The sequence below is a fragment of the Rhineura floridana genome, chromosome 8 (genome assembly GCF_030035675.1).
Source record: "Rhineura floridana isolate rRhiFlo1 chromosome 8, rRhiFlo1.hap2, whole genome shotgun sequence".
NCBI lineage: Eukaryota > Metazoa > Chordata > Lepidosauria > Squamata > Rhineuridae > Rhineura > Rhineura floridana.
The window spans coordinates 38,450,794-38,478,773 of NC_084487.1; the positions used below are offsets into that span (position 1 = coordinate 38,450,794).

General features: G+C 43.1%; 1 protein-coding gene across 2 annotated transcripts in view; it reads right to left on the reverse strand.

The window, feature by feature from the left end:
* The window catches only part of SYN3 (synapsin III), a 272,542-nt gene that overhangs the window by 59,583 nt on the left and 184,979 nt on the right, over positions 1–27,980 (reverse strand). For both annotated transcript variants that reach the window (XM_061638968.1, XM_061638969.1), the window contains one exon: positions 8,721–8,783. In XM_061638968.1, the coding sequence (XP_061494952.1) occupies positions 8,721–8,783 (63 nt within the window). The remainder of the gene's footprint in view (positions 1–8,720; positions 8,784–27,980) is intronic.

Consider the following 27,980-nt stretch of genomic DNA (forward strand, 5'->3'; position numbering starts at 1 on the left):
CCAGATGACGACTGGTCTAGAGTGGCTCCACCTTGTACTGGGCCAAGGAGACAGACTGGGAATCTTGTTGGTGTACCGCCCACCTTGCTGCCCAACAGCTTCCCTAGCTGAGCTGACAGAGATAGTCTCGGAGGTGTTGTTGAGGTCCCCCAAACTTGTGGTGTTGGGGGATATCAACGTTCATGCCGAGACTGTCTTATCTGGAGCGGCTCAGGACTTCATGGCCTCCATGACAACCATGGGGCTGTCTCAATTTGTTACTGGCCCAACGCATGTGTCGGGTCACACTCTTGATTTGATCTTCACCACTGGTCATGGAGATGGTGATCTGGAGGTGGGGTATTTTTCATCTACTCCATTGTCATGGACAGATCACCGCCTGCTGAGTTTTAGACTTACGACGACTCTTTCCCTCTGCAAGTGTGGGGGACCTATTAAGTTGGTCCGCTCCCGGAGGCTTATGGATCCTATGGGTTTTCAGAGGGTTCTGGGAGTTTTTCCAGCTGATAGTACTGGCGCTCCTGTCGAGGCCTTGGTCGAACTGTGGAATACAGAGATGGCCCGGGCTATCGACACGATCACTCCCGCGCGCCCTCTTCGATGCAGAGCTCATACAGCTCCGTGGTATACCCCGGAGCTGAGAGTGATGAAGCTAGAGAGAAGGAGGCTGGAGTGCAGATGGAGACGAACTCCAGACGGATGCAATTATGCTTTGGTAAGTGCCTCTACTAAGTCGTACATAAAAGCGGTAAGGGCGGCAAAGAAGTCCTACTTCGCTGCCTCTATCAAGACATCTCTCTGCTGCCCAGCAGAGCTTTTTAGGGTTGTACGAGGACTCTTACATTCTGGTCCTCAAGATACCATTGAAACATCTGAAGCTCGCTGTAACGACATTGCAGGGCACTTCCAAAATAAAATTGCATGCATCCGTAGGGACCTAGACTCTGATGTTACAACAGATGAATCCATTGAAGTGTCCAGAACACGGTCTTGTCTTTCATTATTGGATGAGTTTCAGTTGGTGCAGCTTGAGGAAGTGAACAAGGTGCTTGGAATGGTGCGGGCGACCACGTCTGCTCTAGATCCTTGTCCATCTTGGCTGGTCAAGGCTAGCAGGACTGGTACCACCGGCTGGGCCAAGGAAGTGATAAATGCCTCCTTGAGTGAGGGAGTAGTCCCTAGTAGCCTCAAGGAGGCAGTAGTGAGACCGCTTTTGAAGAAACCTTCCTTAGACCCAGATAACTTGAACAATTATAGACCGGTGGCAAATATCCCCTTTTGGGGCAAGGTTCTGGAGCGGGTGGTTGCCAATCAGCTCCAGGTGCTCTTGGATGAGACCGATTATCTGGATCCGTTTCAATCCGGTTTTAGGCCTGGTTTTGGCACTGAAACAGCCTTGGTCGCCCTGTACGATGACCTCTGTCAGGAGAGGGACAGAGGGAGTGTGACTCTGTTGATTCTCCTTGATCTCTCAGTGGCGTTTGATACCATCGACCATGGTATCCTTCTGGGGAGACTCGCGGAGTTGGGAGTTGGAGGCACTGCTTGGCAGTGGTTCCGCTCCTACTTGGCGGATCGTCGCCAGAAGGTAGTACTTGGGAAACATTGCTCGACACCTTGGACTCTCCATTGTGGAGTCCCTCAGGGGTCGATTTTGTCCCCCATGCTTTTTAACATCTACATGCAGCCTCTGGGTGCCGTCATCAGGAGTTTTGGAGTGCGTTGCCACCAGTACGCTGATGACACGCAGCTCTATTTCTCCTTTTCATCTTCTACAGGTGAGTCTGTGGATGTGCTGAATCATTGCCTGACCGCGATAATGGACTGGATGAGAGCTAATAAACTGAGACTCAATCCAGACAAGACTGAGACACCGTTGGTGAGTGCCTCCCCTGCCCAGATGGTGGATGTTCACCCTGTTCTAGATGGGGTCACACTCCCCTTGAAGGAACAGGTTCGTAGTCTGGGAGTTCTTTTCGATCCTTCCTTGTCTCTTGAGGCGCAAGTGGCCTCGGTGGCAAGGAATGCATTCTACCACCTTCGGTTGGTAGCCCAGCTACGCCCCTATCTGGACAGGGATGACCTCGCCTCAGTTGTTCATGCTCTGGTAACTTCTAGGCTGGATTACTGTAATGCGCTCTACGTAGGGCTGCCCTTGAAGACAGTTTGGAAGCTTCAGCTAGTGCAAAACGCAGCAGCCAGACTGCTGACGAGGACCAGCCGGTCAGCACATACAACACCTATTCTGGCCCGTTTGCACTGGCTACCTATTTGTTTCCAAGCCAGATTCAAGGTGCTGGTTTTGACCTATAAAGCCTTACACGGCGTGGGACCGTAATATCTTGTGGAACGCCTCTCCCGCTATGAACCTACCCGGTCACTTCGCTCAGCATCTAAGGCCCTCCTCTGGGTACCAACCCATCGAGAAGCCCGGAGGACAGTTACTCGATCTAGGGCCTTTTCTGTAGTGGCCCCCGAACTGTGGAACAGCCTCCCCGAAGAAGTACGCCTGGCGCCTACGCTTCTATCTTTTCGGCGCCAGGTTAAGACCTGGCTATGCTCCCAGGCATTTTAAGCGTTTATGTTATAATTTAATTTTTTTCTTTTTTCTTTTTTTCTTTAGTTGCTGCTTGTGTTTATTGTTTGTTGTCTGATTTTATTGTTGATATTTTGTATTTTAACCTTTTTGTACACCACCCAGAGAGCCACTCGCTATGGGTGGTCTATAAATGAAACAAATAAATAAAATAAATAAATTAGAGTGTGAATGCTCCATGTGACATCATTCATATGAAGCTATTGATCACTTAGTTCTGTCCATTTCAGTCACACTGTTGGAAACTGTGAATGAAGACAGTTCCACTGGTGCCTCTGAAATGGCTAGAATTGCATGATGCTGATCGAGAGTTTCCACAGAAATATTGGGGGAAGCCCAAGGTCTATGAATTATTACTACAGGTCACTGGCAACTCAGTCACCCACCATTACATTTAGAATTCCGGGGAGGGGGTAAGCACCCCCTTGCCCCGCCTAGACATCCTTGTACTGTGTGGCTTGCCATGTAGATCTGTCTCCATGTTTTAGCGTTTCACATTGCCATCCATTCCATATGCTGTCTGTATGAACTGGGTCAAAGAGGGAGGAGTTTTAACTTTTCCAAGGAGTGCATTCGGACTGAGGGCAGATCTTAATCCACGGTGGTGATGATGATTTATTAATTTGCATATTGCTTAATACCGACATAGGCTTCTCAGTGGTTTACCAAATATAAAAACCAGTGACACTAACATTAAAATAAATAAAAATCTATCATTTAAATGCACAATAAATCAAAATAATAGTGAGAAAAGAGCCTGCAATGGTAATTGTTCCAGGTTAATTTATCTGGAACAATTACCATTGCAGGCTCTATCCTCACTATTATTTTATGATTTATTGTGCGTTTAAATGATAGATTTTTATTTATTTTAATGTTAGTGTCACTGGTTTTTATATTTTGTAAACCACTGAGAAGCCTATGTCAGTATTAAGCAAATATTCCTGGGCAAGGTACTTGAACGAGTGGCGGCAGGCCAGCTCCAGACACTCTTGGATGAGACCGATTATCTGGATCCATTTCAGTCGGGTTTCAGGCCTAGTTTTGACATGGAAACAGCCTTGGTCGCCTGTATGATGACCTCTGTCGGGAGAGAGACAGGGGGAGTGTGACTCTGTTGAGTCTCATTGATCTCTCAGTGGCTTTCGATACCATTGACCATGGTATCCTTCTGGGAAGACTGGCTGAGTTGGGAGTGGGAGGGACTGCATGATGGTGGTTCCGCTTCTACTTGGCAGGTTGGCTCCAGAAGGTGGTGCTTGGGGAACATTGCTCGGCACCCTGGACTCTCCAGTATGGGATTCCGCAGGGGTCAGTTCTGTCCCCCATGCTTTTCAACATCTACAGGAAACTGTTGGGCAGAGCTTTGGAGTTCATTGCCATCAGTATTTCTCCTTTTCATCTTATTCCAGTGAGGCTGTCAATGTGCTGAACCACTGCCTGGCTGAGACAATGGACTGGATGAGGGCTAATAAACTGAGGCTCAATCCAGACAAGACTGAGATGCTGCTAGTGGGTGGTTCTTCTGACTGGATGGTGGATGTCCAACCTGTCCTGGATGGGGTTGCGCTCCCTCTGAAGGACCAGGTTCATAGCTTGGGGGTTCTCCTAGAACCATCTCTGTCACTTGAGGCTCAGGTAGCCTCGGTGGCACGGAGTGCCTTCTACCAGCTTCAGTTGGTGGCCCAGCTATGCCCCTATCTAGACAGGGATAACCTGGCTTCAGTTGTCCATGCTCTGGTAACCTCCAAGTTAGATTACTGCAATGTGCTCTACGTGGGGCTGCCTTTGAAGACGGTTCAGAAGCTGCAGCTTGTGCAAAATGCAGTGGCCAGATTGGTAACAGGGACCAGATGGTTCGAACATCTAAAACAGATTTTGCTGCTTGCTTTGGCTGCCTGTATGTTTCCGAGCTCGATTCAAGGTACTGGTTTTAACCTATAAAGCCTTACACTGCTTAGGACCACAATACCAGATGGAACACCTCTCCCGACATGAACCCACCCGTACACTACGCTCAACATCAAAGGCCCTCCTCCAGGTGCCTACTGCAAGGGAAGCTGGGAGTCTGGCAACAAGGAAGAGGGCCTTGTCAGTGGTGGCCCCCAAATTATGGAATGATCTCCCTGACGAGGTGTGCCTGGCGCCAACACTGTTATCTTTTCGGTGCCAGGTCAAGACTTTCCTCTTCTCCCAGGCATTTCACATGTATTTTTAAATTGTTTTTAATTTTTTTAAATTGTGTGTTTAAATTGTTTTTTGTATTTTAAAATTTGTATATTTGTTTTTAATGTTTTAATTGCTGTAAACTGCCCTGAGAGCTTCAGCTATGGGGCGGGAGGGAGGGAGGGATGGATGGATGGATGGATGGATGGATGGATGGATGGATAAGAGTAGAAAAAGAGAAAGGCCAAACAAGAGATGGATTGATTCCAAAAAGGAAGCCACAGACCTGAACTTACAATATCTGAACAGGGTGGTTTATAACAGAGCCTATTGGAGGTTGCTGATTCATAGGGTCGCCATAAGTCGAAATGGACTTGAAGACACATAACAACAACAACAACAACAATCTGCTGGCTTTTCTCAAAGTTGGCATTAGATAAATAATGTTGTACCACACTATAATGAGCTCCTTCTGGGAAGAAGGGCGGGATATAAATTATGTATATATCTATCTTTATGTACGAGTTAAATACAATTTTGTGCACATTCAACATTTTAGCATTGATATGTTTCAAGCATTTCAGAAATCTGGAAGTTTGACTTTGAGGGTTAATTTTACAGAGAATGTTTGGTAACAACTTATCAAATGCAATACCTTATCAACTCCTTTCCCCCTAAAACCCAAAATCTAGTGGCATCTATAATAATTAAACATTTGAATTTCTGGGAGCATTTATGAGATAGGAAAATTTGATTGAGAATTCCTCCTCATTCCTAATTTTATTTCAGCTCTATTTTCTCTTTGTTTAACAATTTGTTTCTTTGATACTGGATCAGGCTCAACTTTCTCTGTGAAAGTTACAAGGAGCTTCTCAATGCAATGCAGGGACCCAGAAATGAATGGAGAAACAGACAGTTTCTGTTAGAACCTTATATGCTCTGGTACTCCTAAATTTTGCATAGTTACAGAGGTTGGAAAAGTTACTTTTTTGAACTACAACTCCCATCAGCCCCAGCCAGCATGGCCACTTGATTGGGCTGATGGGAGTTGTAGTTCAAAAAAGTAACTTTTCCAAGCTCTGGTTTTGCATATGAAGAAAGGATTGGTTTCTTTTAGTCCACATTATGGTATCTGGGGGAAGGGTAGAGAGAAAAAGAAGAAAATGGCAATGGTGGTATCTATGGTATTGAATAGATATTGATGTGGAATTCATTTAAGTGTAGGGGAAAAATCAGATCAGATTCTAAATTCCTGAATATCAGCAGATAATGTTGCAGACAAACATGGCTTGTCCTAGTGTTATGGACAACAGTATGGATGACCAGAAGCCAAGGTGCTTATATGAACTTTGCTCAAAATGCAGATAACTTTTTTTGTGAGTGGGGTGGGGGATGTTGCTTCTACTTCCCAAAGCAAAAGAAGCTACTAATCCACTGAATGCAGAAGGATCCCAGAGAGTCTGGGAAAAACAAACAGGTTTGGAAGAAAATTGTTTTTTAGGATTACTTTCTTGGCAGGCTACCAAACAAGAAGGCAGTCTACTTCTTGCCCTCCTTGTGCAATCCCAGTAAATGAACGGCTATATTTCCTTTGGGGAAAAGAGAAAATTGCAGGAGGCTTTCATTCAGTAGGATCTATCAGAGGGATCAACTACCTTTTTTAGGGGGGAGGACACACACACACAGGGACTATGAGCTACTTGGCATACAACTTAATGACACCTTGAAAAATGACGATCCAGTTTCCATTGGGTTAAAAATGTGACCAAAACCTTGAGGTAGCTAAAGAAACTTTCAAGCATACATCTACTCTCCTCCAAATACACTCTGAATAACCCTTCCATATGCACAATCTTACTGATGTTTTGCTGTCAAATGGAAAGCCCTGACCTTTATAAATGGATCAGCTTTTAACTTCACAAAAAAAGTCATAGCTGTATAACACCATGTGATAAAAATCTCCAAAAAAAATGTATTACAATACCAGTATTTTCCAATATTCATTGTATAGTTCTTATAACAGATTTAGGGTAAGGTGTGCCTTGGTATCAATGTATGATAACAATTCTCTAAGATTTAGGCCTTGGTTTTTCAATGTAGGTGGACATTCTGCTGTGTTATGGTTAAAGTTTCCATGAACTGGACGTGGAGCAGTGCACCAAAACACCAGTTCACATTGGGGAAAAAACCCCGAACCTGTGTTGGCAGTAATACAATCAGACTTTGGTTTGCTTTCCAGTTTTATAAACTGCCCCTGAAGAGAAACACAATTGCCCCCACCATGCATTCTCTCACCCAACTAACTTCTACCTAGGGATGGGCAAATCTCCCTGTTTCTTTCAGTTTCTCAGTTTTCCATTCTTACATTCCATTCTTCACATTTCCACATCAGTTGTGATTTTTTTAAAATTAAAAAGGCCTCATAATAATTCAACAGCATTTTAGTGTGAATTTCTCGTAACATACACATGCTTGCATGCAATTCACCTAATCTACATATTTCTGCAAAGCAATTTCTCCTAATATAACACCTTTTTGTATGTTGTTTTTGCTAATACATACATTTCTGCACACTTTACCTTGCTATATGTATCTTTTTACACATTATTCAGCTGGAGAACGGCATTTCAAAATCTGGACAAATTTCAAAGCGTGGCTGTGTTTCAGTTTGCATATTGTTTTGAAAAATGTGAAGTAGGTAGGTTTGCCTTTAAATGTGAACTGAATCTAGTTTCTCCCTGATCCCAGCACTCTATATCTTTACTCTTCTTTGTCATGTAGCCTGGCCCCTTACTTATGTCCAACATATGGACTTGCCCCTCTGAACCGTGAGCTGACATGAATCATAGAGTTGGAAGGGGCCTTAGAAGGTCAAAGTTTTACTTTTGGTGCACAAAGTCCTACGTAGCTTGGGACCAGGATACCTGAAATATTATTTTACCCCTTATATACCCAGTTGATCACTGCACTCTGCAGGTGAGGGCCTCCTGCAGATACCATCTTATCAGGAGGTTAGTTCTGCACAACATAGGAAGTGGACCTTTAGTGTGGCGGCACCTACCCTGTGGAATTCCCTCCCCTTAAATATTAGGCAGGTGCCATCTCTGTTATCTTTTTGGCACCTACTGAAGACCTTCTTCCTTCAACAAGCCTTTTAAGCAGAGACCTTATCCCAGTCTGTGTCTGTGCTGGAATTGCTTTTTAAGTTGCTTTAAAAGTTGTTTTTTTAAAGATGTTTTGTTTTAATATGTTTTTAAATATGTTTTGTTTTAATGTGCTTTTAAAATCTTTTGCTTTTAAGATGTTTTAAAGTGCTTTTAGCTTTTGGGCTCCTTCTGGGAGGAAGGGTGGGGTATAAATTTAATAAAGAAATAAAATAAAATAAAATAAATAGAAGCCACCTAGTCCAACCCCTGTTTGGGGCAGGGTCTGCAATACAGGATGCAACTACAGCATCCCTGGCAGTCTCTGCTTAAATGCCTCCAGCAAAATGGGCTTCCTTGCAATTTCCACCTGATGGATCTTGTCCTGCCCTCTGGAGCAAAAGAGAGGTCTGTTCCATCTTCTGCGTAATAGACCTTCAGCAATTTGAACACTGCTATTGATATTGAAAGCACATTTATAGCACTTTAACAGTCATGGCTTCCCCCAGAGGATCCTGGGAACTATAGTTTACCCCTCACAGAGCTATAATTTCCAGCACCTTTAAGAAACTACAGTCTCCAGGATTCTTTGGGGGAAGTCATGTACTTTAATATATGGTGTGGATGCGACCCATGCCTCTCCCTCACTCCCTACAATATCTCTTTTTGAGGCTTTGGGGGAAAAAGATTTGGGAAATTCATCTTGTTCCAACAAAGGGACTTTGTGCTGTCTTGCTCACAAAAGGGTACAGGACATGTACATCTTTCTCAAAGGGAGGATGACACAGGCTCTGACAACGTTGTCTCTTCTTTACCTTTCCCATTCCAGCATGAGCATGTCCCAGCTTGATGACAACGGGAAAAGCTGGAGTTGCAAGCTGAAAGACAGAAGAAGAACTCATTAGGGAATTGGTACATGAGAGCTTTTCCCAATCTTATAGCCTTCAGTTGTATTTCACATGCCTATGTTGCTATCACATCATATTCCAGTACGACCAGCTGCCACGTGCAGAATGGAATCTCAGCAAGCCTTTCCCAATAGCATTTCCCAATGTGCTTTGGAAGGCAAAACCTGTATGGGCGGCATGTCCACATGGCTGGCTTTCCATGCCCTGAGGACCAATATGTGCAGGCTTTTCAAGCAGCTACAATTTCATCCAGCTGATCATGCACAGATGCCCTCAGACACTTAACACTGTAAAACACCATTTATTCTGGAAAATTTGTATATATGCTAAATTGGCTGGCACCTTCTCATGCAAGCCGATATACCCTCTTCTGTTGGCTGAGCTGCTATGATCACATGAAATGTTCACAAGCTTTCTGACTGCTGAGGGAGGATTGCTAGTTCTATCATGTGCAACTGGGCAGTGAAACATCAACTGCGCTAAGGGAAAAACTTCATGGGGGGGCCTAGAGACATAAATAACTCAACAGGAAGGGGTGCAGAAGACTGAATTTCACACATTGGTTCAAAGCAATTAGCTACATTTCTGGATGTAGATTTAGCAACAAAAGGTGTATGTGTGTGTAGGGGAGAGGGGGTCATAGATTTCCAGGGATGATTCAAGATAGCTCCTTAGAAGCAACATTTTTCTTGGGTTTTCAACAGAAGCAGCCCCTGAAAACAATTTGGAAATAAAGCCTTATGCTACCTGTTTTCCTGGGTCAAATTGTTCCCATTTTCCCTGATAATCGCTGAACAGTAGGGAAAATGAATAGCTGCCAGCTATGCCTTTAAACCTCAAGTCCAGCCTTCATCAGCCTGGTGACCTCCAGATGTTTTGGACTACAACTCCTGTCACCTCCCACATTCCATCTCGAGGCTGGCTGGCTGGCTGGGACAGGTGGGAGCTGTAGTCGAAACGAAGTGAGAAACCTGGAAAAAAGTGAGAAGCCTAGAACGGCAGGTGGCCTCATTCAAGAGTATAAGAGAAGATGAGGAGTTGCTAGATAGAACACCAGAACAACAGCAAAGACAAGTATAGGAGATGGAAGAATAATAACATGTTGACGCAGGAGAGGAGACTGTTGTGGAGAGCAACAACAAAGTGTAAGAAACTCCATGGAAAAGGGTGACAGGACCAGAAGAAGACACCCTTCACCAGTGGAACTGCTTTCAGGCACTTGAAAATGAGACTGGAGGACAGCCTGCAGGGGAAGAATTACAATAGACCCCCATGTGACAATTAGGAATAGGCTGAAGCTCAGTCAAGCAGAGGCAATGAAACCATGCCCCATGACAAGAAGAAGAGAAGAGTAATAGTAGTGGGAGACTACCTACTGTGTGGGATTGGAACCCAAGTATGCCGAGAAGATCCATGGACTCATCAGGTATAATGTCTCCCTGGAGGAAGGATTAGAGATGTGACAGAAGAGTTGCCATCACTCATAAAGCCCACTGACAGATATCCCTTCTCATATACGTGGGAATGAATGATACTGCCAAGCAGAGCTATGAAGAAATCAATCAGACTTTGAAGCTCTGGGAAGGAAACTCAGGGAGTTTGGAGCCCAGATAGTTTTCTCATCCTGGTACGTAGAAGAGGAGTAAAAAGGAAAAGAAAAATACTTCGAATGAATGACTAGCTACAAAAGTGGTGCAGACTTGAGAGATTTGGATTTAGGGACCATGGGCTATGCTTCCTGGAAGATGGACAGCTGGCAAGTGATCACCTCACAAGGACTGGGAAGAACATGTTTGGCCGCAGCATGGAAAGCTTCATCAGGAGAGCTTTAAACTGAATCCTAAAGGGGAGGGAGACATAAACTTCGTGGTAACGACTGATAAAGGCTTGTGCACAGTAATGGGGACAGATAGATCGGTTCTAACAGGGCCCAGTAACAGTCTTCAGAAAAATGTGGTAAGGAAGCCAAGCCATAAATCACATGGTCTTCGATGTCTGTATACTAATGCGCAGAGCATGGGAAACAAGCAGGACGAACTTGAATTCTTAATACAAGAGGGTAATTATGACTTGATAGGTATAACTGAAATTTGGTGGGATGACTCCCATGACAGGAATACAGAAATTGAAGAATATAACTTCTTCAAAAGAACAGAAGGAATAGAAAGGGAGGCAGAGTCATGCTATATGTTAAAAATTATATGCCTGCACAGAAATACAGGAATATGAGCTTGGTAGCTCCACAAAGAGTATCTGGGTTAAAATAAATGGGGCAAGGAATAAAAGGAGCATGGTGGTTGGAGTCTATGACCAACCATCCAATCAAGGAGAAGATGAGGATGAAACTTTTGGAAAGCAAATTGCCAATGTTTCGAGGAGGCATGATGTAGTAATAATTGGGGACTTCAATTTCCCCAATATCTGTTGGGAGACAAATTCTGCCAAATATATCCCCTCCAAGAAATTCCTGACATATTGGAGACAAACATTCTCCTACAGAAAGTGGAGGAAGAAACTAGAGGGTCAGTTATCTTTTACTTGATTCTAATCAACAGAGATGACTTGGTAGATGAAGTGGCAGTTACAGAAACTCTGGGGGAAAGTGACCATGCTATATTTCAATTTTTGATTTAAAAGGAAGCAAAAGCTGGGAGTAGCCATACACATACCCTGGACTTCAGGAAAGCTGATTTTAATAAACTCAGAACAATGGTAAGTAAGATTCAATGGTAAACAATCCTAATGAGAAAAGGGGTTCAAGATGGGTGGGAATTTCTAAAAAAGGAAATTCTAAAGGCACAATGGCAAACAATCCCATCAAGGAAAAACAATGTAGCTTCACAAAAAACTTAGAGATGACCTGAAAAAAAAAAATAAAGGACACATACGGGAAGTGAAAGGAAGGCCAAGCCACAAAGGAAGAATACAGACAGGTAGCACAGAATGGCAGGGGTGGCATCAGGAAGGCTAAAACTGAGAATGAGGTGAGGTTAATGAGAGATGCCAAAAGCAACAACAAAAAAACTTCCTTTAGATACATCCATAGTAAAAAACAGAGAAAAGAAATGGTGGTACAGCCACTCACTGAGGATGGCAAAATGATAACAGATGACAAAGAAAAGGCAGAATGCTCAATTCCTACTTTGGTTCAGTCTTCTCCCAAAATAGGGTCTAAGACCCTTCTGGGAAACATGAAGGTGAAGGGACAGGATTGGAGCTTGAAATTGATATACAAATGGTCAAGGAATACTTAATCACTTTGAACAAGTTCAAATCTGCAGGGCCTGATAAACTGCATCCTAGAGTATTGAAGGAACTGACTGAAGAACACTTAGAACCACTGTCTATTATCTTTGCAAAATCATGGAGGACCGGTGAAGTGCCAGATGACTGGAGGAGGGCTACTGCTGTCCCTATCTTCAAAAAGAGTAAAAAGGAGGAACCTGGGAGCTACAGACCACTTAGCCTGACATCAATCCTGGGGAAAATTCTGGAGCAGATTATAAAGCTGCCAGTCTGCAAGCACCTTGAAAGCAATGCAGTGATTACTACAACATGGATTTATCAAGAACAAATTCTGCCAGACTAATCTTATCTCGTTTTATGATTGGGTAACCTCCCGGGTAGATTGTGGGAATGCTGTGGACATAATATATCTTGACTTCAGCAAAGCTTTTGACAAAATGCCCCATGATATTCTGATTAGCAAGCTAGCTAAATGTGGGCTGGATGGTACAACTGTCTGGTGGATCCATAGATGGCTACAGAATCATACTGAAAAGTGCTTATCGATGGTTCCTTCTCAAACTGGGCAGAAGTAACAAGTGGGCTACCACAGGGCTCAGTACTGGGCCCAGTGCTCTTCAACATTTTTATTAATTACTTGGATGAGGAGGTGCAAGGAATGCTTATCATATTTGCAGGTGATACAAAATTGGAAGGGATAGTGAATACCCTGGAAGACAGAAACAAAATTCAAAGGGATCTTGATAGGCTAGAGCATTGGGCTGAAAACAACAGAATGAAATTTATCAGGGATAAGTGTAAAGTTCTACACCTAGAAAAAAGAAACCAAATGCACAGGTATAAGATGAGGAATACTTGGCTCAACAATACTACATGGGAGAATGACCTTGAGATTGTTGTTGAATACAAACTGAATATGAGCCAGCGGTGCGATGTGGCTGCAAAAAAGGTAAATACTATTTTAGGCTGCATTAACAGAAATATTGTTTTCAAAACATGAAGTATTTGTTACCCTCTATTCAGCAATGGTTAGGCCTCATCTTGAGTACTGCATCCATTTCTGGACATTGTACTTTAAGAAGGATGCAGACAAATTAGAATGAGTTCAGGGGAGGGCAACAAGGATGATCAGGGACCAGAAACAAAGCCCTATGAGGAGAGACTGAAAGAACCGGTGTGTTTAGCCTGAAGAAGAGAAGACTGAGTGGAGATATGATAGCACTCTTCAAGTACTTGAAATGTTGCCACACAGAGGAGGGCATGGATCTCTTCTCGATTGTCCCAGAGTCCAGGACACGGAATAATGGGCTCAAGTTACAGGAAGCCAGATTTCAGTCGAACATCAGGAAAATCTTCCTAACTGTTAGAGCAGTACAACAATGGAACCCATTACCTAGGGAGGTGGTGGGCTCTCCAACACTGGAGGCAGCTGGACAGCTGTTGGGTATGCTTTAGGATTCCTGCATTGAGCAGGGGTTGGATTTGATGGCCTTATAGGCCCCTTCCAACTCTATGATTCTATGATCTGGAGGGCACCAGGTTGGTGAAGGTTGGACTAGTCTATGGATTACATTAAACTAAGTCCTACTTGGAGTCGACCCACTGAAATTCATGAACCTAAGTTAGTCATGTCTTTTAACTTGAGTGGGTCTATTTATTCTGTGTTGGTCTAGCATTGAATACCACCCAATATAACTCACACAGACTCTCAGTTCATAAGACCATGGCACATTTTCTTTTTCCCTAATGAAGCTGGTAAGAAAGGTTGTGATTCTTAACAACTTTAATTCATCCATGTTTGCATAGTGCTCAAAATCTTTACAAGAACAAGATTCATTCAGAGACTCGTTCAGAGACTCTGTTTCAGAGACTCGTCAATAATCCTTCTACATATTTATAACTATACCACAAAAAACTACATGCAAACTATGATACTAAGGGCCTATCAGGTTCTTGTTGTTATGTGCCTTCAAGTCGATTACGACTTATGGCGACCCTATGAATCAGTGACCTCCAAGAGCATCTGTCATGAACCATCCTGTTCAGATCTTGTAAGTTCCGGTCTGTGGCTTGCTTTATGGAATCAATCCATCTCTTGTTTGGCCTTCCTCTTTTTCTACTCCCTTCTGTTTTTCCCAGCATTATTGTCTTTTCTAGTGAATCATGTCTTCTCATTATGTGTCCAAAGTATGATAACTTCAGTTTCATCATTTTAGCTTCTAGTGATAGTTCTGGTTTAATTTGTTCTAACACCCAATTATTTGTCTTTTTCGCAGTCCATGGTATCAGCAAAGCTCTCCCCCAACACCACATTTCAAATGAGTTGATTTTTCTCTTATTTACTTTTTTCACTGTCCAACTTTCACATCCATACATAGAGATTGGGAATACCACGGTCTGAATGATCCTGACTTTAGTGTTCAGTGATACATCTTTGCATTTGAGGACCTTTTCAATGCTTATTTACTCAGGAGTAAGTCCCACTGTGCAACCTGAAACTTGCACAGCACCTAACAGAGATTCATGTGAATGTCTGCTACCTCCTCCCACATTCCGTCTCAAGTCTGGGACCAGAGGCAGACTCCATGACTTCACCATCAGCCAACCTTTCCTCTCCTGCTCACCCATTTGGTCGGTTTACCATTCGTCCTGATGAACAATTCCAGAGTACTCAAAAGCTTGCACACTATTTTATGACAAGATGTCATCCTAATATGGATGCTAAATGTAGCTGTCCAAATTTTCCCCTTAGAAATGTTCCAATACATTAAAGCACCTTGTTGGACAGTTGTACGTGTTAACATGGCTCTGTCCCTAAATACAGCTGCTCACCAGCATGGAAAATAATGGCATTTCAGTGTGAACCCATGTGATTCAGAGCTTCATACTGTGACAACTTGAGACTGGAATGGTTTTTGAGTGACTCTTAAGAAGGATTTTTGGCAAATGCAGCTTGAACTGGAGGGGTGAGAAAAACTAAACCTGATAAATTTTTCTCTTCTACCCAACTGAGCTTTGGCTTTCTTTTCAATTGGTCATAAACATAAGCACTGAAGGTTAGTATAATGGGTTCAGTTAAACAGTTAACTTGTGATGATGAATTACCATGTATTAAACCAGAAATTTCCAGGTGGAGAAATTGTTCTTGTTCCAATTATCAATTATCTCCAAGGAAAGGAACCTGGTATGACCTAAATATAGATGACGTTTGTTATCTCCATCTGTGGCAATTTTATATATAACCACATTTCAGTACATTTTAAAAAAGGTTTTTTTAAAATACATATATCCTTCCTTTGCATCAAGAAAGGTTGGCCTGTAGGAGGATGCCTATATGTCTAACGTCTCATATATCCTGGACAGAAACATATACAGTAAGAACTATTTATGGGTTCTGGATGGTACAATTTCAGCCCTTATAGTCTGAGGAAAAGCAATTCACTGCTGAATTTCATCGCACAGGAAAGAGCGAGCCCAGGAAAGTATGGCTACATGTGGATGAAGTATGGTGGTTTTGTTGGAGTGGGTTGTTGAGGTCATGGTTTCAAATACCATGGTCTGTTGCAGTGAGGGGATCCCAAGCTTTGTAAGTGGAGAGAATTAGTACAAGCATGTGAGATGCAGTGGAACTGATGGCTGTAAGCCACAGCATCAAATCTTGTGGCACCTTAAACTAATTACTATTATGGTATAAGCTTTTGTGGACTGGTGACATCAGATCAAGTGGACTCTCATCCAAGAAAGCTTATGCCATAATGATAATAATAAAAAGTTAGTCTTTAAGGTGCCACAATTATGAGCATGTCCTGTTTCTGAGCTTCCCATGGGTATCTGGCTGGCCACTATGAGAACACGATGCTGAACTAGATGGGCTTTTCGCCTGATTCAGAAGGGCTCTACTGATGCTATTGTGTTCATGTAATGCCCAAGACTACATATACCTATGAAGATAGAGTGAGATGAGCCAGGGAGGTCCTCTCCATCAATTTGGCTGGGACTAGCAGCCATTTGGCTCCAGCCTTTCCAGAACTGTCTCTACAAGAAGCCATTCCACTTGGTCATTATGCCTGAAATAAATGTGCATAGAATTTCAGCCTGATTGTTTGGCTATACAAATGCAGCAAGGGATATGGCAGCCACAAGAGTAAAGCTAGAATTGCTGGAACCAGGAGCTGTATATTTATATAACCTCAGTCACAATTCTCATGGGAGGGTGTTGAATATAATTAAGAGAGGGCATTGCAAGAGTTTAACCAGAACAAACATGTTTGTACTGAAATCATGGACAAAATAAACCAGTGAACTTCAGAGTATTTGTTTTGTTAAGATTTGCTTTCTGAAAAGAAACAGGAAAACAAACAGGATGAAATCATTTGAATTTTCTAAATTGCCTGCATTGATCACACAGACAGAGAGCAGTGGGCTTGCAGATTAAGGAATGAGACTATAATGCCAGAGATTAATGAGTTGCTGTCTGTACAACTAATGCAATGCAGTTGAATCCCCTCTGCCAACCTTAGTTCTACAAAACCACTTGTCAGTGGAATATTCTGTTTCTTTGACCTTTCCCAATGATCAGTGTATATAGTGCCAGCCCAAGACATTTTACTGCCTGAAGAGAAGCCCAAATGCTGCCCCCCTTAGGGCCACAATTGATGCCCAATTCAGATACCAGTTCCTGTCTTTATCTACCCCACTTCCCCAGGATGTTGTCTGAAGCAAGTTGCTTGACCTTGCTGTATGGTTTATGGTGGAGCACATGCTTTGCATGCAAAAGGTTCCAGGTTCAATCCCTGCCATCTCCAGGTAGGGCTGGGAGAGATCCCTGGAGAGCTGCTGCCCATCAGTGTCAGTAATGCTGAGCTAGATGCAGTGGTGGCTGACAGGGCAGAAGAAGGGAGACCAACAGGAGATGGAGCCAGAGCCAGTGACAGGAAGAGCCAACTAATCCTAGTTTTGTCTCTGTCCCCCTCCTTGCTGCATTCTACAAGGGCATCATTGAGACTAAGGAGGTGGAAGGTGACAAGCAGTTCTACCCTTTGGACTGGTTGTAAATAGAAGGCAGGCAGGTGGCGACTGGCTGGGGACAGACTAAGGCTGATGGGGCAGTGCCCCATTCACCTAATGTACCAGCCTCTACTGGCTAGATATACAAATGGTCTAACTCAGTATAAGGCAGTGTCTTTTGTTCCTGAATGTAAAGACAGGGTAGGAAACTTGTGCCTCTTTAGATGCCCTTGGACTTCATCTCTCATCAGCCCCAGCCAGCATGTCAAATGGTCAGAGAAGATGGCAGTTGCAGCCCAACAACATCTGGGGGGTTCCCCACCAAAGGTATAGGGCAATAAATAGGCAACTGTTTCTCATTTCATTACACAGGATCTGAAAGCCTTTCCTCAAGATAACACTGTTGTTACTGGGATAGTTGGTGTCCATGGAGAGCCAGTGTGGTGCAATGATTAGAGTGTTGGACTAGGTTCTGGGAGACCAGGGCTCAAATCATTGCTCAACGATGAAGCTGGGTAATTTACTGGGTTACCCTGGGCCAGTCACTGTCTGAGTCACAGCCTACCCTATCTCACAGGGTCATTGTAAGGACAAAATCTGGAGGGAAGAACTATATTTGTACACCATCTTGAGCTCCTTGGAGGAAAGGTGGGATATAGGTGTGATCTTAAAAATAATGTATTTATCTCCAAACTGGATTTGGGCAATGCTGATGGCCAAGGAATCTTATAACATTTCACAAACAAAAATAAAGACAAAGTACTGAAGGTGGTCTACCCCATATTCTTGACTCTACAATCACCTAACCTCCACGGGTTTAGAGCAAGAGGGTGCTTGCTCTTTCACTGAAGGATATGCTAGAAACACACAGTTATCCTATAGTAGGTTATAAACAGGGCTGGTGCCAGGCATGACTGGGCCCTTGTGCACCAGTCTGCCCTGGGCCCGCAGTGCTATAACCCAACACCCCCCCGATACAGGCAGCACAGGGCTAATAAGCCTGTCTGTGCCCCCCACCTACCTCTTGTGTCTGCAATCAACCAAGATGGTGGCAGGGGTGTCAGCCCCTTAGGGAAGCCCCCACCATCATTTTGGATTATGACAGTCATGCACACACAGTGTGCACAGCATTCACACTGATGGGAGAGGCAGGTGGGGTCTGCGGGCAGACTTATTGAAGCCCACACTGTCTGTATTGGAGGTGTGTGCCTGGAAGCTCCCTCTCCGTGATCAACAGCAGGGTCGGGTTTCAGGACTCAATCACGGAACATGAATCACGGAATGAGAGTGTCACCCTCCCACCCTAAGGAGGGGCCCTTCAGGGGCCCTTGGCCAGGGCCCAACCTGGCTGCTGTCTGGCGCCAGCCCTGGTTATAAACAATTCAAACTGTACCTCAGTTGCTGCATTGTATAAATTGGTAGGCTACACATTGCATGATGCCTTCAAGTTCATGCACATGCATTGGTGCTAGACAGGACTCCTTGGGAAAGGAACAATGACAGCACTAGTAGTAACTCACACTAGCAACATGTTTAAAAGGAATTCCTCAAAGGCAAAAGCAGGGACAAGGAGAGATAGCAATTTACCAGAAGAGGGGAAGAGATCAGGACTGTTCCTGTTAATAAGGACAGCTGGTGTGTGAGAGAATCCTGGGATGGAACTCTTGGATCCAGAGGGATGGACGTCTTGGGTAAGCCCCATCTCCCTGCGGGGCCTTGCTTGAGGCAGAGCAGCAAATGGTGCCCCTATTGCTCAAGTCAAGGCCAGTTAAGTCCCTGAGGCACAAAATCCCACAAGCAAATTTGCACCCCCCTTTCAGAAAAAATACAATATTAATAACATAAGAACCCAGGAAGCTGACTTTTACAAAGTCAGACTATTGGTCCATCTAGCTTATTGTTGTCTATAATGATTCACAGCAGCATTCCAGGGTTTCAGATGGGAGTAATTCCTAGCCCTACCTAGAGACACCCCAGCCTGAATCTGGGACCTTTCACATGCAATGAAATAACAAAACATTTGCTGCCTTTTCATGACACCCAAAACCTGCTGCCTGGAGTGATTGCCTCACTAGGGTGGCCACATATGCATTGCCAAAGAAGAGAAACACATCAGCGAAAAAGAGGGCACAGATGTGAATAACTGCACGTGCTGATTTATATGTATAGTTGCAAATGTAGAAATAACTATTATAATTTACACAGAAATACAATGCATCACAGTGGGGTAAACTGTAATCAGGTGACCTGTGTGCCTGTTCAGTCCGCTGTCCAAGTCAATTCAATTCAATTCTTTATTATACAGTCATAGACCCATTTTAAAACAAAATACAAAAACAGAATACAATAAAATATTTTAAAAGGATTTAAATTTTTCAGATTTATCATGAACCAGTCTTTTACGTGTAGATTGGGCTATAAACAAAAATTTTGCAACTTGTTCAGTTTTATCTTTAATATTATCTGATAGAAGATATTTTATTTTCCATTCTATAGATCTACCAGGAAAGCCATTGGTAAGAGGCATAATAATTTTTTTTCTTGCCTCCAGATATAATTCACACTCCAAAAGCACATGTCCAACTGTATCTGGCAACTTCACCTTACAAATACAGTAACGGTTTTCCAGAGAAATGCCATTGAAGCGACCTGACAGGAGTGCAGAAGGTAAACAGTTGAATCTGGCCCGAGAAAACAAAAATCTATAATGTGGGGGACTCAACTCTTCTATATATAATGCGTGATAGGGAGAGCGAAAACTTAAGCCAAAGTAAAGGGGAGAGCAAGAGGAACGTGCCTTAGACGTTAAGTATTGGCAATCTAAATCCTTTATCCGCTGGTCTAAATTTTGTTTGGCTACCCTGAAATCCCAGGTGACCATGAGTTCTTTAGACAGGCCTAAGTAGTTTAATTTTTCATCAAATATTTTGGACCAATGGCTTTTGAAAGGATCTTTCCATATTAGATGGAGATAACCCAGGGAAGGTTCTGAATAAGCCATCTTGGACCAAAATCTAAAGGCTTGCAGCCATGCTGTGCACTCAACTGAGGAAATTCCAGCCTCAAGGTAGAGTCCTGCTGAAGAGGCACAACGAGGTAAACAAAAAATGGCCCTCAAAAAGCTTGAGAGTACCGATTCAACTTTTGCGTTAAAATTTTCTATCCAAATCGGGAAGCCATAGAGAAGTTGAGGTAGTAACTTAACTTTAAGGATTTTTAATGCAGCAGGAATGTATCTACCGCCCTTGGTGTAGAAAAATCTAATAATAGCTTTCGAGGTATTTTGCGCTACTAGAATTACAGTCCTGATATGGGAAGACCACAAAAGAGAAGAACAGAAAGTGATTCCAAGATATCTAAATTTCTTTACTTGTTCGATTTTTTGGCCTTTAAATTTCCAATTTAATTTCTGAGACCTATGAGAGAAAACCATAATCTTAGATTTTGTAAAATTTATGGTAAGGAGATTTTTTTTTTACAATAACTCATAAATACCTGAAGAAGGCGTTTTAGTCCAATTTCTGAAAATGACATCAGGACCGTGTCATCTGCATATAGCAGGATGGGACGTCTTACATCAGCAATTTTTGGCGAATGGAAATTATCAGAACTGCAATTTTTACTTAGCTCATTAATAAAAAGGTTAAATAAGGTGGGAGCCAAAACACATCCCTGCCTTACTCCGATGTCTACTGAAATCGGGCGCGTCAGATCACCATTTGGTCCATGGTGGATTCGGATTGATGTTGATTGATATAGACTACTGATTAGGAATAGGAGGCGTTTGTCCATCGAGGTCTTACTTAATTTGGTCCATAGTAAATCTCTTGGGACTAAATCAAACGCCAACTTAAGATCCATGAAGGCTGCAAATAATCCCCTATTTTTACCACTCATATATTTTTCTGCCAAATATCTTAGTATTAGGCAGTGATCTATGGTGGATCTGTTTTTACAGAAACCAGCCTGCTCTTTACCCAAAATTTTTTCTTCTTCTAGCCAAGATTGTAGTTTGGAATTTAGGAAGCTTGCATAGGTCTTACCCACAACTGAAAGAAGGCTGATAGGCCTGTAATTTGCCGGATCCCCCCTATCACCCTTTTTGTAAAGAGGAATGACCACCGCCTCTAACCAAGAAACAGGGATTTTTCCTGATAGATTTATAAGAGCATAGAGAGATGCTAACAGCGGTGCCCACCAGTCCTTATTTACTTTTAACATTTCTGATAATATCGAATCAATCCCTGGGGCCTTTCCATTTTTAAGAGTATTTATTAGAGCAATCACCTCTGTATGTGTTACTGGAGGCCATTTTGGTAGAAAATTTGGATCAAGTGAAAGAGAAGGCCAGCCAGGATTTTCCGTTTTTTTGCAAACTGTCGTGAAAAATAACTTTCCCAGATATTAGGAGAAATGGTACATTGCACAGGCACAGATGAGCCAAGGGCGTTTGTGACTAACGCCCAAAAAAGTTTGGAGTCGTTGTTTAAAGAGGCGTTTGTTAATAGCCAGTCATTCCGTAAGGCCTGTTTCTTTTTATAAGTAAGTAATTTTTATAGCTTTTTTTAGCTAAATGATATTCAGGTGGAATAACTTTTTCTTCAGATTTCCGATAAGTTAGATAAATGTTTTTTAAATGTTTGGACTTCCTACATTCCTTGTCGAACCAAGTTGGGCACATGTTGGTTTTTTGGCGGGGGCGAATTGGTGTTTTTAAGATCTCAGCTAGTGCAAAGGATAATGAGGAATATTCAAGTAAAACTTCTGATATATCCTTTGATTCTATTATACGAGATCTGAAGAGAAGACTGTGATGTTCCTATATATTAGTGTATATATGGTAAGTGCTGGTTGTTTAGAGTATACATGGTAAGTAGTGAAAGAGGAGGGGGAGTGAATGGGCAATAGAATGCTTGATGATTGGCTGAATGTTTAAAATGGCTGACAGTATAAATGAAAGGATGACAGGTAAATCTGTGGGAATGTGAGGTGGTGAATTGTGGAATCTGGGGGGAGAAGAGAAAGAGTGGATTGCTTGGTGGGGTTTGAGAGTGTTGTTTGCCAGGAGAGAGTGAAGAAGGAGGGAGGTGGAGTTCGGATTAGTATTGAGTAAAACCATATGCTTATGTGCCTTAAGAAGAAATCTTGTTAATCTTGTTAGCTTTGTTATCTGTAATAAATACTTAATTTGGTTTACCAAAGGCCTGATCCTTGGCTGGGGTTTCACAGACCAGAAGGGAGGGTAAGGTAATGACCAAGGCTGAAGGGGAACTGTAACAAATGGTGGCAGCGGTGAAGAGAATAACAATACCAGTATTCAGAGTCTCTGGGAATACTAGTATTGGGACGTTACTGGTGGTTGCCTAGCAGGGGGATCTGTTGAGATCTGTGCTAGAGCGGGGAGAGAAATCATAAGAGAGAGCGGTCCGGACTGGTGGAGTCCCTGGTGGTGCCTAGAGACAGGCAGTAACCACGAGCAGGTAGGAACCTGACAGGGAGAGCCAGGGAAGGACGCACCACATGTGGTGTCAGTAGCGGTGGGATACGAACAACAGAGAATCCAGATATGAACCAAAGAGAGTCCCAAAGACACGTGGTGACAAAGGAGACTACGTCACAGGTGTTGGCTGTAGCAGTGAGATACGAATACTAGACAATCCCTAATAGTTGTGTGGCAAACAGAAATAACAAAACAAGATTTCTTGTGAGAGTGACTGGCAAAGAGTGTGTGGCAAAGAGTGAGTGAACTCAAACACCATGGCTGAATACATAAAAATGAAAAGAGAGGAGCTGGTGGAGAAGTGCATAACATTCAATTTACCTCATGAGGGTAAAGGGGTAGATGAATTGAGGGTAGCACTTATAGGATTTGCAACTGCCCAGCAAAAACAACCTGTCAGAGAAGAGACCCCAGAAGGATATTTAAGCAATCCCGCTTATATAGAGTACTTGAGAGAGAAGTTGAGGATGGAAGGTGCAGAGAAGGAAAAACAGAGAGAGTTGGAAGCTGAGAGATTGAGGATGGAGGCTGAGGAAAAAGACAAGCAGAGAGAGTTGGAAGCTGAGAGATTGAGGATGGAGGCTGAGGAAAAAGATAAACAGCGGGAGTTGGAAGCTGAGAGATTGAGGATGAAAGGTGCAGAGAAGGAAAAACAGAGGGAGTTGGAAATTGAGAGAATGAGATTGGGGTTTGAGGAGAGGGAGAAGCAACGAGCATTGGATGCTGAATTACAAGTAGAAAAGTTAAAATTTGATAGAGTGAAATTTCACTCTGAGGAGACAAGGAAAGAGAGAGATGGAGCAAAAATAAAAATTACTCCAAAGGACTTTGCTGTCTATGAGCCTGGTCAAGATCCTCAAATTTACCTCAGCACCTTTGAAAAAGCAGCTCAGTTGTGGGGGCTACCTGAAGATAAATACATGCAGTATTTATCAAACCTGATTAAAGGGGAATTGGCTGAGGTATACCAATATTTCCCCTCAGACAAGCCCGTCACCTATGCTGAATTCAAAGAAGCAGTGTTTAAAAGATTCAGACTGGGGCCTGATTATTTTAGAAAGCTTTTCAGAAACTGCCAGATACAGACAGGGAGGTCTTTTGTGGAACTGGGAGCAAAGTTGATGGATATATTTGGAAAGTGGATGAGTAGTGCCAAAGCTCAGTCAGTGGAAGAGGTGAAAAGCCTCATGATACTGGATCAATTATACCATCAGTTACCACCAGAAATAAGGCTCCTGGTCAAAGACCGTTCCCCTACATCTGTGCAGGAGGCCGCAGAGATGCCGGATCACTTCGCCTCCAATAGAACTGGCTGGGTGGGGAAAACATCAAGAGAGTTTAAACCCAGACCATATAGTGCTGGCAGAAGGGATGTGGTACCACAGCGAGTGAGTCCTCCATTAAAATCTGAAGGGCACAGGACACCCCAGAGTGGATCTGTGTACCCTAAAAGTGAGGAGAAATTATGCTACAAATGTGGTTGACCAGGGCACCTACGTTTTCAATGTGAGGTTGCCAACCCCATTAGTAATCCTGCTCAGACAAGGGCAGTGAAAACAGAGCCCAAGGCTTTAGAAACAGCAAAAAAGGTTCAGTTTTGCCAGATAAACTGGACAGAAGTAACAGACCTTGATTCAAGTCTGAGAGAGGAAGTGAGAGTACAAGGGGCAAATTATTGGGCATTGCTTGATACTGGTGCCGCTCAGACATTACTGAGGCCAGATTTAATAAAATCTGAGGTAATATTACCTCAGGAAACTGTGACTATCCAAGGAGTGAGGGGTCAACCAGAAAGTTTGCCTGTGGCCCTGGTGGAAATGACTTGGAGAGGCCGAGAGGGCCGATATAAAGTAGGCATTAATGCCCAGCAACAAGAACCAGTAATACTGGGAAGGGATGTAATGGGCGCCCAAGGAAAGATCTATGTAGTGACCAGACAGCAAATTGGCAGAGAAAAAGAAGCCATATTAAGGGGGGCTGAAACAAACAGGGTGGAATCTGTTAACCAGCCTCAGGTCACCATAGCAACCACTAGCAGGCCTGCTGAAGAAGACAAACTGTATCAAGTGGTCTCTGGGGAAGAAGCAGATCAATTCAGGGAAGAGTTGCATAAAGATATAAGTCTGAAGCAGATAAAGGAACAAGCGCTGACCCAACAGATTCCTTTCACTGACAAACTGAGGAATCAAGTTGTGTGTGAGAATGGGATTTTATATAGACTGTGGATGCCTGCTGAGAGAAAGGATGAATGTGAACCAGTGAAACAAATGATGGAGGTGGTGAAAAAGAATCTCAGTCAAGCACAGCAGAAGCAAAGTTACTGGTATGACAGAACAGCCAGGGAACGTGTGTATGATGTGGGAGATATGGTTATGGCGTTCATACCCAGGAAACATGACAAATTACAGGCTAACTGGGAAGGACCATATACCATCAGAGAAAGGCTTGACACAGTGACATATGTAATCACCACAGACCAATTAAACAAAAGCAAAGTGGTTCCCGATATGAGAAAAATTGGGTAATTTTTTGTTGGAGATCATCCTTGCCAGGCATCTCTGGTTTATTTGTCAGTATAGAAACTTGATCATACTGCTTTTTTCGTGTTTGTACCATTTTAAGGACTTATTCAAAACTACAAAAGGCTGTTTCTTTAAATGAGTCCTTGTTCAGATTGCAGAGAAGCTGTCTCTTTAAATAAGTCAAAAGGACTCTCAATCACGAGAGCATAATTTCAGTACTCCCTTTGTAAAAGTTTGAAATAACTAGTAAGACTAAGAAAGCAATAATACAAAGTTTATTTTTATCCACACCTCAGAAAAGTAGAGAAAAAATACACTAAAAAATGCTCAATAAAACATCCCAGATAAAACTGTCCAAGTCCTAATTAACATAAGAACACAAAAAGAGCCCTGCTGGATCCGGCAAAAGGTCCACGTAGTACAGCATCCTGTTCTCACAGTGACTGATCAGCTGCCTATGGGAAGTCCACGAGCAGGACCCAAGTGCAACAGAACTCTCCCCATTTGTGATTCCTAGCAACTGGTACTCAGAGGCATATAGTTGATGGGCAACTTCAGTGCCCCTGCTCTCCTTCCTTCTTCTGGTTCTTTATCTTCAAACCAGCTTTGAACAGAACACCCCTTTAAATAGAGGACACCTTCAAATAGAGGACTGTCCTCTGTAAAGTAGGACTTGTAATGTTCTGCTGTGGGTGCTATGTAAGAAGAAGCAGACACTCACTCTACCAGATCCCACATATTGCAGGATACATGGCCGCACTAAGCCTGGCTTTGTCTCATGGTAGGGTGGGCTACCCCCAAACATATGGGGTTAGGTGCAGGGCTTCTTGTCTGGTTGACAACTTGCTACCTGAGAGACCTGGGCTCTGGCACTTCTCTTTCTAAGATTAACCACTGACCAGCAGCAGTGTAGTGGCAAATTCAGAAGTGCAGGGTCCCTTCATAATAGCCATAGCCATGCACCCTCACAGCCACGCCCCCTTTTGCACTTTCCCTTGCTCTCCTTGTCATCTCACAAGTCCACACTCCACTACTACAGACATCCCTAGGAGCCAATCAGCATGAAAAGGGAGGTTGTGTGTTAGCTACTGAGAAGAGTCTTCTCAGTGGCTGACTCACCTCCTTTCATGTTGATTGGCTCCAATCAGCATGAACGGACAAGGACTCTTCTCAGTGGCTAATAACGCTCCCTTTTTATGCTGATTGGTTTTGGCTCTTACATAGAGACCTGGCTGGGACCCTGCTTCCAAAAGTAACAGGTCTGCCATCCCACTGCGTCCCTGGACGACTACACCCCTTCTGACAGGACATTAGGATGGCCTTTGATATTGAGATGTAAATCTCTAGGGATCACACATCACTAATGTTCCTGATAGAAGGTGGGACCTTTGCTCCATGGCAAGCCACAAGGGTGATCAGTCCCTTAGAACACCCACCCATCACTTGGACTATTGTTCTCATAATGGCAGTTGAAAATCAATGTGCTGCCTCTTGCATCCTGGAAGAAACAACCCACAAACCATAGGCCCCTGCTCCCAATCCTAGCTGTGGTTACAGCATGCCATTGTAGTGGCTGGTGGAGCCCAGGCTAGATGCAGAGCTTTTAAACTTTTCCCTCTGACTTTCCAAGTTCTCATCATTTAAACCAGCTTTTATGTGACTCAAGTGTCTTTCCCCAATGGTCAAATGAGAGCGAGATACAGTTCAGGTTCAGTATAAAAGCCATTAAAAATAAAGTTTTTTCCTTTTCATTCTGTCAGCATTTCAGCCATGTGAATTGTAAAAACAAAACCAGACGGGTAGAAGAACAGCAAAGAAATTATATATTCAAAGAGCTGCCCATGTGACAGTGAGTTTGGGCCAATAAATCCCCAGCTGCCACCTGTCTAAACACAGGAATCTTTTTTTTAAAGCTGTATTTAGTGCAGAGAAAAACATTTCATTTCTTCATGTGCAGAATTCACATGGTAGAACACCATGGAACTTGTTGACTAGAAATCAAGAGGGAAAGCAAGAAATAAACGTAAAAAGAATAAAGGTAAGCTGTTCCAGCTCATAAGAAACATTCCAAACATTCCAAAATCCATATCAGGGCATTAACTTTATTAAGCCAACCAGATTTTCACAAAATAGTGTGTGAGCTTTTGAGTTCTACAGAACTCATCATCAGGCTAGATGGTGAACAAAGCAGGGGGCAGGGATAGGAAAAAAATGCCCCCCCCCGAAGCCATGAGTCTGAAGACTCAATCAGCTGTTTTTTCTCTCCCTCCTCCTGTGTTTACTATCCAGACTGATGAAGAATTCTACAGAACTCAAAAGCTTGTACAGTGTTTTGCAACATTTTGGTTAATCTGATAAAGGTATTGTCCTAATATTGCTTTATTTATGTGGATGAAGCAGGGTTGTAGCCATGCCCCCAAGGAGTATCCAAAAATTCAGGCAGTTGTTGCATTTTTGTGTCGATCAATCCTAGGTATTGCTACAAACCCCAAAGAGTAACAGTGAGTAGTATAATACACAATTTGTTAGGATCACCTGGCAGTCATAGCATAGTGAGCTGGCAAAGAGTGGTACAGTGGTTAGCATGCTGAACTTTGCCTGGAGAAGATTTGGGTTCACATCCCCGATAAGCCATTAAGCTTACTGTGTGACCTTAGTCCAGTTTTGCCTAGCCTACTTTACAAGACTATTATGTGGATAAAGTCATAAAGTGGGGGTAAGTCACACCCTTATATGCTATCCTGAGTTCAGTGGAGGACGAGTGAGATACAAATGTGAGCAACATTAAAGCGCTATGTAATGCACAGCCTGACATGCTGGTGAGGTGCATTTTGAACAGACTGAAGAACTGTGTTACTTTTATAGCCAGCGTGGGTTTTTCACATTCTGCAA